Source organism: Monopterus albus, unplaced genomic scaffold (genome assembly GCF_001952655.1).
Source record: "Monopterus albus unplaced genomic scaffold, M_albus_1.0 scaffold61.1, whole genome shotgun sequence".
Classification (NCBI taxonomy): domain Eukaryota; kingdom Metazoa; phylum Chordata; class Actinopteri; order Synbranchiformes; family Synbranchidae; genus Monopterus; species Monopterus albus.
The window spans coordinates 727,257-738,779 of NW_018127941.1; the positions used below are offsets into that span (position 1 = coordinate 727,257).

The window sequence follows — 11,523 nt, forward strand, 5'->3', positions numbered from 1 at the left end:
GACTCGTATATTCATATAATTCTTTTCATAATTTCTTTTTTTTTTCCTGCATTAAGCTCTTGCACAGCTGTTTCATGTACCTGCTGCATTGTGGGATTAAATATTTTTTAATTATCCTGTATATTCATTTGTTTTATTTATTTATTTTTCATCCTACTCCCTCTACCCTCAGATGACAGAATATTACTGGACTCCACAGAGCAACATCTCCAATGAGACATCCACCAATAAAACCTTCCAGCGCACTATCTCTGCACAGGTACACACACACAAATAATCTATATCATCATGATATGACTCACACACATGCACGCTCACTCGTACTTGCCGTTTGCTCAGCCTAATTCATCTGTGTGTAATCGTGTGTCTGTCCCGAACTCTGTAGGACACCCTGGCCTATGCCACAGCATTATTAAATGAGAAGGAGCAGTCTGGCAGTAGTAACGGCTCTGATGGCAGTCCAGCAAATGAAAACGCCGACCACAGCCTCCGACAGGTAGTCCACAACTAAATCCCCCCTAACTGTTCAACACAGTGGGCTTCTGATATGACTAACTGTGTTAGAACAGCACAGGCTCAGCTCACGCAGTCTGAGAAAGCAGAAAGGAACAGAAATGGGACATCTCAGTGGCTTCTATCAAGAGCTGTAAAGGCAGTTTGCTGTGTCCTACGGTGTGTTAATAGCTGTGCAGTTGAAGCTGCTGTGTTCATCACACTCCTGCTGTGCCTGTCAGGATGCTCACACAACATGAGCTTGTTGGACCTGATCTGGCACAGGAGTGAATACTGCCCACAATCAGTGTGTTGTATAGAAAAATTATGATCCCGCTTTCACTGCCTTGCACACAGATATTTCATCAGTTCAAGTGTAAATATCTCTGTTCTCACACACCTTTTCTCTCTCCCAGGGGTCGGAGTCACCCATGATGCTGGGTGATTCAAAGAGCGATCTAGAAGATGTAGATCCCTAGCTCCTCTATCCAGCAGGAACCCTCTGAGCAAGAGGCGGCACAGCTCCAGACAGTCGATCAAGAAGGGCTGCACTTCACCTCTGATTGGCCAGGACATTTAGGACTCCACAACAAGCCAATCAGAATGCTCATTCTCTTGGTCACTAGGGCAATAAAGGAGCTATGAATAAATCATAAATTACTTCCTTTCAGAGTAGCCAGGGCCATGATGGAGATGTATTATCATTAAGAGCATCAGAGTTGATTAGAGGGATGTGCAACAACCTTACACAGTCGCAGATTGACTTCAGTTTGTCCTTTTATTCATTCATTCACAACAGAATGACAGTGAGGTCGAGGATGGCACTGGGTTGCGTTTTAACAATTTTCTGTTCACATTTGCCAATATATCGACATAGATGTATTCATTGTAAAGATTTGTTTCATAGATGTAATTTTCAATGTAAAACAATATTTTAAAGTCTCCTGTGCTCTTCTCCACAGCCATGAAAATAGAGAGAGGTCACATTAGGTGCTCTAGAGGAACTTGCAGACACACATGCACTTGTACAGGAACAACTTCACACACCAAGCACCTGGGGGGGGGACGGGGCTTAGTATGCACTTTATAGTCCAGCCCAGTCTAATGTGACATACAGCAGCACTGGCAGTTCCTCTAGAGCCTTGTCTTCTTTTGCTTTGAACATTTTCTATTTTCAGTGCCACTTATGTAGACATATTGAAGCCCTGAAAGCAGGTCACTTTGCCTGTGACATAACCTTTGACCCCTCATGGCAACATTACAGTACGGGGCTGGCAGTGCCCTAGAAACAGGACAGATCCAGGGCCTCAGCAAATCTCATAAAAGCAGTGCCATGGGCAGCACTCTCCCTCTGACTGCTGCTTCTTATCCTCACTGACAGGCAGCCTTCTGATGAGCTGGATTTTATTCTTCTCATTGCTGTGTTTTATTTTCTCTGCCACTTTTCTGCAACTGAATGAATTAAATATCAAAGAAGATGATTAGGACTCAAGCCTTATGCAAGTTGAGCTGATCTGGAAGCACACAGATCAGTCAAGGTGGGCCATCAGTTCCCAGCCTGAGGGGGAGCTCAGGAGTGTGCTTTATTGTTTGTTTGTTTTTTTAAGGTGCCAAGGTTACACACACACACACACAGTAACACACTGTAATAGAACTTAAGAAAAACATGCAAATGTGTCATTGACTTGGCTCACAAACACAAAGGTCGTTGTTACTTCTGCTTCATCAGGTTTAAGTTTTTTGCCATTGAAGTTTTGTTTTGCCTTTTTGGAGACACAAACAGGGAGCTGAACCCAAATGCAGTTTTGCTCGAGAACTGGTCGTGGATCCATCATCCCCACCCTAATCATCGGGAGAACTGAAGTGCCTTAACCTCCCGATCTCTGCCTCCCCCACCTCTGACTCTGTATGGTCACATCTCTGGCGGAGGTGTGTACACATCTGCCACACCTGTCCTCTGTCACGCCAAACCATTGGCTCCTGAGGTCAAATTGTCTTGCTGTAGGAGTGTGACAGAGCTTATTCATCCTCCTTAAGACCCAGATAATACAGGGAAAAGGACTACAAATGTCACTGCTGGTTGTAAATTCTGTGTGTTTGGGGAAGCATGGGGGGTGTAGGTTCTACCTTTAAAAAAACAAACAAAAAAAAAAACAGGGTTTAAGTGACAGGACTGGGTTTTGTTGATGGTAAAATGCTTCTTTTCACTCTGCACCCAAGCAGTGACACTTTGTAGACACTGATTTATGCTAGATAGTTTTAAGGAGACCACACTTTCACCTTTCACATGAGGCAAAACTAGCTTAGCAGAGTAAGACTCAGCTCTAAGAGGTCAGTGTTTACAGTGCAAGGACCTATGAAGCAATCGTGCAAAATAGTTTTCTGTTGGGAAGTCAGTGTGTCGTCCGCACTCTGAGGCTCCTCTGTGTCTCCTCTGTGTCTCAGAGGCAGACGACAGCTGTTTTAACCATTCCACATCCCCCCTACTCCATTTTCCGCTTTCTCTCTCTCTCTCTCTCTATCTCACTAGATGTGAATTTCACTTTGTGCACTCCAGCACGTTTGCATGTGTGGCAGTAAGTGGTGGTGAAGTTTGTCTTTTCTGTGTGATGGGGTGGGGGACCAGCCCCCTGTGTTGCTTGGTGTGTAATTTGGTCATTAGCGCTTACTGTCACAAACAACGCACCCTCGTTGTGGCTAGTTATGTCTGAACTGATGGAGCTGCTGCATGCAGTCTGTGCCAAGTGATACGTGGCCTTGGCCATCCTCTGGGAGTCTCTTCTGAGTTTGCACCTCTGCTACATCACAACTAATTTAAAAAAAAAAGCGAGAAGGGGAAAAAAGTTCAAAGCAGCCATTTGTTTTAATCCTGGGATGCAGAGAGGAACAGGCAAGTGTGTGGGAAGGGATTGGAAACTATTCTGGTTTTTACTGTCATTCACTTTTGAAAATTCTGCCATCGCAGGATTCTGTAATGCATGTTAAACCTCAGTTTTAATTTGTACAATAGAGTTTGATTAAGGAGAAATTTGATATAAAATAAACTGGAATGCACAACCATTTGTAAACATTGTTTCTATGTATATTTACAGGATGTCAGTGTGCACGTAATTTCATAATGACTTAATATTGGTTCAACTTAATTTTCGTTTGTACCTAGAATATGTTGGCAGCTGCAGAGTTTCCCTTCATCATTCTGTGTCACTCTGCAGAGTTGGACCGAGAGAGTGAGCTGCACCTGAAGAACTCCTGTAAAATTCTAAAATTTTTATTCCTCAAAACTGAGGAAAAGACATCTCTCATAAATGGCTGTTATCAGTTTAGCAGTAATGATATTAGCCATCAAAGTTCAGTCCCTCATTAATGCATTTCAGCTTTCAGGACTGACACGTTTTATTCAAGCTGAAAGTAAAAGGTTCCTCCAACACACCCACCTACTGTCCCAGAATAAATACAGAACGAGATGAGTAGAAGATAACTGACTACTCAGCCTGTTCCCCTACAGCTGTGCTCCTGCCTGACTGAGCCACCACATTTCTCTACCTATACCCAGAGCTGACAACACAGTGCCTCATTGTTACTGTATTTAGCTGAATTGGTTTTTAACCTGTGCAGCGCCGGTTCCCCCTTCAGTTCATTTCTTGCTTCTTATTGTCTGGATATCCTTTAGTTAGGATTTGAATTAAAAGAAAATCAAAGCCTGAGGCTAGTTTGTCTGACACAGGATATTATCTTATTGAAAAGCTGTTCATTGGGACATTCAGAGGCCTAGAATATATGTAAGTGCTTCAGAACTACTATAATCTACTACTGAGTTCTACTACTATAATCATATAAATGATTGACTTCTCATAGCAGTTGCTTCAACTCACTTGTGTTTATCACTTAGTAAAGAGCAAACATACATTATGTAGAGGTGGAAGGTACCTAAGTGCATTTAATCAAGTACTGTACTTCACAATTTTGAAGTGTCTGTACTGTTAATTTATACTTTGACTTCAGTACACTTTAGAGACAAATACTGTAGTTTTTACTCCATATATTTGGAAACTTTTTAGTTTCTAGTTACTTTTCAGAATTAGATGAATAAAACAAAACAAGACTATAACCAAACCATAAGAGTCACAAACTACCCAGCAGTCATTGAAATTATAAGTACATATGGTAGTTAGCATTAGCTCCCTCTTTACCAGCTGCAACATTAAAGTGATGAACACAATAATGCATCAATAATTATAATCCTATAATATGATATATATTAATGTGAAATGTGCCATTCCAGTCAGGTGGTGCTGTGGATCTGCACACTCTTCATCTTGTCCAGAATCAGCATGGACCACACACTGCAGACCGCCTATCACGCAGCAATGGGGCACAGCGTACACACCTTTACCCCTGGCCCATTATAGACGATACACTCCATCTGCCCGCTGCTCACCTGTAAACAAGAGAGAGATTACAGTTTACCTGTGTTTAGTGTTTGTAAACTTTAGATCACAGTTTTTTTACGTCCATTTGACCTCCCGCTGATGGTTTCTCTTATGCAGCCCATCATCTCCTCCTCCTCCCCCTGACGACAGTGACTGACAACCCTGTCAATGATCGTGACCCCCGACCTCTCTGACCACATTGACTGACACAGAAGTTTCCCATCTGCGCACACAGTGTAATTCTCTCCCAGATACGTACACACATAGGTGTATGTTTTCCTGTTAAGAGCGGCCTTTTTGTGAGTCATTGACGTGTGTTGTTTGCACGATGCATGGCTGCTTCCAGGTTTGGATTAGTGAGAAGATGCGTGTCAAACAGAGAGGAGGTTGATTGTATTACTGATGGAGTAATGCAAGAACATGCACCAGTGACAGGTTCTGATCACAGGATCACTGCTATACCCACATGAACCAAAATATAACACACTTACACATGGATTGCACTGTTTTCAGATATTTATGATTTGTCTGTGTGTGAGTTTGTGTAGAGCAGCAGCCTGGGAGGTTCTACTACAGGAAATAAAACAGGTGCTGCAGTCACTGCTGGCACTAACAATGTCATCTCCAGGTGCAAACAAGTCAGTGCAGCAGCCTGCTCCCTATGACATGAGCTGGTCCACTGAGTTCAGTGCTGTGACAACCTGCATACACAACATAAGTTAAGTTGAGGATTTTGCGTGAAGGCATCCGTTGGGCTTTTAAAGTGTTATGTAACCTCAGGCTCTGAAGCAGGTGAGTAGAGGCAGGTGTCATCTCTGACGTTCCCTGCAGCAAAGATGATCACAACTCTATTAGCAACCATGTCCCAACAGGCTGTGTCTAATGAACGGCTGAATCTGAAAGGCAATAAAACAACCACGACATCTACTGGACGGGCCAGTAAAGTTGCTTGGATAAACTCCATACCTGATCAGAAAAGGCAAGGAGAAGGATATCCAAATGGATAAAGAGTACAAACAAAAATAAAAACCAACCATCCAACAGAGCAATGCAGTGGACAGTGGTAGGGAATAATGGTCATACAACAGTTCAGAGGACGTCCTACCTGCCAGAGCTCCTGACGCAGTCCCTTTCCCCTCACAGTTGAGGACACAGACCAGATTAACACCAGCACCTCAGGCAACACCAGAGTCCAACCCACTCACAACCCCTGGAGTGTGTGTGTTGTGACTGTCTCACCAGTTGGCCTGCATAGGGAGAAGCCTAATTTTGTTACTGAGCTGCAATGACATAGACACAAATACTGGGGAAGTGCAAGTATTTTCTTTGTGTGCATGTGTTGCCTGTCTATGAACTCTGACTCCGTCCTCCTCGGGGACGTTGTTGAAGTCCATAATGAGCACTTATCCTTCAACCTCTCTGTGAGAACTCTGAACACCGCCATCCATCATATACAGTTATGCCATCCCTCCATCATCTGCAGAAGATGTACGATGTATGGATTTGAATGATTCTTTCTTCAGGTGTCCACGTATGTGTGTAAATGGCACAGTGAGGCTGGTATGTTCTGTTTTTAGAGGTGTTGCCATGAGGCTGCAATAACCTCTGCAGGTTCCAGGGGGCACTCTGAACAAAGATGGACAAGTCCTCCTCTATGTAGTGGACATGAGAGAGCTTTACTGCCTAGCAGGAGCACAGTCACACTTCACTGTGGGGCTGAAACTACTAATTAAAACCTGCACAGGAAGCTGTAAAAGGGTGAGGAGGTGGGACAGGCTGAGCCAGTTCTATATGTAGAGCCTGGGGGAATTTGTAGAATTCCCCTAGGCTCTATCCTGATTTATTCACTAAATACTGCCACCTCTGAGATGTAATCCCCAGACACATGCCCAGATTTATCCTGGTGGTCCAGGTATCAGATGAGCTTATCTAAGCTTTAGGCTGCCACTGCTCCATATTAGTGTTATAGTAAACTGATTCACTACAAATATAGATCTTTATAATGACAACACTTGGTTCCAGCACCTGCGTCATTAAGGTGCTTGATCAAAACATGTTACACATGTGGAATGAATCTGTGAACTAAAGGGGATCATCCCTATCTTTATCTCCTCCTTACTTCAATATTGTACTTTATTTGGGTCTCAGCAGATAAAATATCCACAGACTACAGACACTGCTGTAAGACCATAACAGACAAAAGCTCTATTACTTCAGCTTCTGCTGCTCTTCACTGGTTACCTGTTAGTTTTAGAGTTAATTATTATGATTTTTGTTGCTGTTTTTCATTTGTTTTGGGGGGTTTAGCCTTGCGTGGTCAGGCTTCTGCTTGTATCTTGTTGGTTCTCTGACATCTTTCAGCAAAGCTCTACACAAATTTATCTCTTGCATTATAAAGTGTTAGGCTTTCATTGTCTGGGCTCCCTATTTCAAACACCTCAGATAAAACTGATTTTATCTCAGCAACCAATTGTTATCATTGTCTCTTTTAATTAACTATTAAGTTTTATCTAAAATTTGGATTTTATTTGGACCTATGTTTTTAAAGTAATTCAAACCTTCTCTTTCCATTTTATCTTTTAAAAACTGCTTTGAGATTAACATTGTCAATAAAACATTCCCTGTTGTTCCAAAAATACCCCAAAAGCAATAAATAATAAACTTATAGCACTTTTTTACACACACACACACACACAGTTACAATGTCTGAGCAGGTCATGGAGACCTCTAAGGAGATTAGACCATTTTTAGCCAATTCTAGATTTTACATGAGGCAAAGCATAATTAAATGAGTGTTTGTTTTATTCCCTGCCACCTGTACTGATGAGCTTAGCAGCAGCATGCTGACAGCTGAAGCAGTTACCAGGTGAAGGACATCGATGTCCTTCACTGCTCATGTTGACCAGGAAGCCGCACAGAGCTCCAGAGCAGTTCTACAGGGTCTCCAGCAGGTATCCTCTCCTGGTTGCTCTGGTTCTCAGCACCCTGATGGCTTTCTGGACGTGACACTCGTGCGTCCCCTGATGCAGTATAACCAGGTGCTGACCGGGCATGCGCCACGCTGCCTGGGGTGTGACGCACGGAACATACAGTAGCCTGTAGGTGCTCTGTCAAAATGCATGAAGAGAAGTGAGACATACAAAGGGACTGGATTTCAAAATGTCACTTGAATATCAATCGATTAAATGATTAATTTTCTAGTTGCTTTAGAGATCAACATTGTAATAATAATAATCAAACCTCTGCAGCGGGCTCGGCTCCCGTTTCAAGTCCCGTTCAGTTCCAGGATCATCTCATCGTCCTCGGGGTAGTCCTGCGCGCTCTTGGCCAAAGATGCGCACAAACACAGCGCCCAGCCAATACAGGCTAAGGTTCGTCACATCTCTTTGGCTGTTACTAGTAAAATGATCACAATAGGGAGTGAATTACATACTGTATATCCACTAACGACAGTCTGAGTTATCCAGATGCATCCGCGCGTCCTGTGTGCCTGACAGTCACAGAGCGCCTCCAACCATCTTTTCTGATTTTGGAAATCAAACAATTGATTATTATAATTCAAGGCGGGGACTGGTGACGTTTCGGGGACTCAAGCCACCGCTTTAGTGCCTTAAAAATACCTCTTACTGTGGTGGAGTCATGTTTCATGCTTCCCCAAACCACCCTGTAATTACTGCATTCAGTACATGTTCAAGTTGATGCTGTTTAACATGTGCACTTCATGTGAACAGAGTGAGTTATGCATGCAAGTGCTCGTTTATTCCTAAAGGCATGCCAAGTGATTGTGCCCAATATTTAGCTTATTCTCCTCATTTTAAAGTCTCCCTGCATGAGCTGTGCTCATGCAGATGCCTGGAACTCTCTATCAAACTCTCACATACACATTTCTTTGTATATTTCTGTCCATTCAGCTCACTTTAAACTATTAGGTCCAAACAATGAGTTCATACAGTTCAAATGAAAAGCTGATATAAAAGAATGAGCTATTAAGACAAACAGTGGGAGATTCCACTAATTTTATATATGACAATATGTTAACATCACAAAGACTAGGCTACTTCTCAGCCTGTGAAAAAAAGGTACATGCATTTCCATGGCCCTCGGTGAGTTTTGGTCACGTTTGAGAAAGGAACCCTGATGAGGGCGTCAGGGTTATCTTGGCCTGAGCTTGATGGCATCCACACCAAATGTGAAAGTGCAACATTACTCACAAAGCAAAGAGCAGCTCCTCTCTCTGGCAGCCACAGACCACCAGATTTCACAGCAGAGGTTCAGCTCGACTGAACTGACAGCACATACACTATTAGATCATTTTATTGTAGAAAAGGATGACAAAGTTAATTTTGTGCATTTCTGAACTACTGGAGTTAAAGTAATGGAAGGATATATTAGAGAAGATGGAGGGTTAGCTGATTAGAAAATGAATGTCATGTCTGTGTGCATTCTGTTGTAGTCTACAGTTACTTTGTAGGACTGTAATACAGCCAGAAGGCTGCACATTTAAGAAACCCCATATCACTTACTGGGGGCATCGAGTTTGAAACAGTACAGTAGGATCTAATGAAAGACACTGGGTTGCATTACGGGAACCACAGGATCAAGCATTTTCAAAGCTTGACCCAAATTCAAGTCAGAATATTCAGGATGTTTCAGGATACAATGTACACCATTACTTTTATAATCTGTCTCTTATAAATCCTCCAAATTTACAGAACTGTCATACAAAGTTGGACCACTTTAATCACATTATGGGAATAAAAAGTAATAGAATTCATGCAGGTCAGTTTTTGTTTCTCTATCGCTGTCATATAATAAATACTGCCATCTTCTGGACCTACAAACTCAATACATAACTGTAGTAAAGTCCCTCATCACTCAAAAATATGGTTTGCTTATACAGTGGAACCTTGGATTGTGAGTATAATTCGTTCCGGCAACGTGCTCGTAATCCAAAGCGCTTGTATATCAAAGCGAATTTTCCCAATAAATAATGGACACTCAGATGATTCGTTCCACACTCACTTATCCATATAAAAATGATTACAGTAATACAAAATACAGTATAAAGTAAAAATAAAACAAATTAACCTGCACTTTACCTTTGAACAGAATCGTGGCTGGCGTGAGGGGCCATTGTTTCCGTACAGATATGGACTATATGAGTGAAGCGCGTGACGCTCGGCAGACAAAGTGTACGTATTGCAAGACTTCGCTTGTATATCAAATCAAATTGTTTTTGCTCGTCTTGCAAAACACTGGCGAACCAGGTTGCTCGCAATCCAAGGTTCCACTGTAGTTTCTTCATGTGGATGCCAGAGCTTCACTTTGCAGAATAATGTTGGAGGGGATCACATTCATTAGCAGAAGGGGGAAGGTTTCTTGAATTCACCTCAATCTTTGGTTTGAAATATATGTGGTACCACGATTTTGTGATGTCATAACTAGTTTGCAGTCTTGGTCCGTTGTGCAACTTACACAACCACCACTGTGCATTCACCGAGTAGGAGACATCCTGTGTCCAACTCTGACACTTTTGAAATGAAATATATTTTCAATGAGGTTAACAGACTACTGAAGATGTCATTTTAATAAAACATAAGCAGTTCATCAAACCTTTTTGTGGAAATACCATATAAAACACAAAGTATTTTTATATATTTTAACATGTTAAAGGAATCTTTAAGCACTCACAATGACACATTGTGATTCAAACCTGTTAATACACAATCAGTCAGTTCCTTTGGTTGTAATAATTCAAACTTCACCATGTGTGAGCGATGTTGTCACTCAGTCAAGGATTATAAAAATGCATCAAACATCGAGTGTTTCAGGTGGTGTCCCTCTGTCAGACCAGATGCAGCGTGGGGCAGCTGTGACACTGGCTCTTCAGAGTTTCGGGAAGAAGCCTGCTGCTCCTCGGTTTTTGGCTGTTCAAAACTGGCAGAGCATCAGCATGCCTAAAATTAAACCGAAAGTGAGGAGGAGGGGTAGGACAGAAATAGAAGTCTAGTTCCAGCCTGTTGTCCTCATTTTCTTGCTCTTTTTTTTTTTTTTACTCTGACTCAGGGCTTTTCTGATCATGCATGTCCTTGTCTGGCTGTTGAACATGCACGGAGTTACAAACAGGAGTACAGCCTCCTTTTTCAACCACTGGCCACTGAGGCTCAAGGGCTTTAATCAAGGGAACATAATGGTCATTGTGAGGGGAGGGGGGAGCGTTACTTATTCACTGTCTCCACCCATATGTTTCCAATCTGTTCCTTTCAGCCTCACCCTTCAGGCCACCTTTTAGTTCTCTTCCACTTTTCCTGTCTTCAGCACTCTCCATTACCTCCATCATCTGCCCTGCTGGCATTATATCACCATTCAATTTCCTGTCATAGTAATAAAATTAGTATCTACAGTCTGTTAGCCCCCCACCAGACACATTACACTGGTACTGTCGCCATGTTCACCCACAACATGATAGCCACTGACATCATCCTGATGTATAGACAGACAAACTGCAAGGAATCATTAAGGCCTGAGTGAACACCCACTTGTCTGTGGGCCACTGGCACTGTGTGTGTGTGTGTGTGTGTGTGTGTGTGTGTGTGATGAT

The 11,523-nt window shown here is 42.4% G+C and overlaps 2 protein-coding genes across 2 annotated transcripts in view; one reads left to right on the forward strand and one right to left on the reverse strand.

The window, feature by feature from the left end:
- The window catches only part of usp24 (ubiquitin specific peptidase 24), a 39,123-nt gene extending 35,816 nt beyond the window's left edge, over nt 1-3,307 (forward strand). The window contains exons 66-68 of the mRNA XM_020603342.1: nt 173-259; nt 386-496; nt 909-3,307. Of these exons, the coding sequence (XP_020458998.1) occupies nt 173-259; nt 386-496; nt 909-971 (261 nt within the window). The 3' untranslated portion in view covers nt 972-3,307. The remainder of the gene's footprint in view (nt 1-172; nt 260-385; nt 497-908) is intronic.
- Nucleotides 3,308-5,164: 1,857 nt separating this feature from the next.
- Nucleotides 5,165-11,277, reverse strand: pcsk9 (proprotein convertase subtilisin/kexin type 9). Its single transcript, XM_020603343.1, is given in 7 exon segments — nt 5,165-5,623; nt 5,698-5,888; nt 6,028-6,169; nt 6,266-6,399; nt 6,473-6,605; nt 7,860-8,029; nt 11,196-11,277. Coding segments are annotated over 7 exon segments (1,044 nt in total). The 3' UTR covers nt 5,165-5,431.
- Nucleotides 11,278-11,523: the final 246 nt, after the last annotated feature.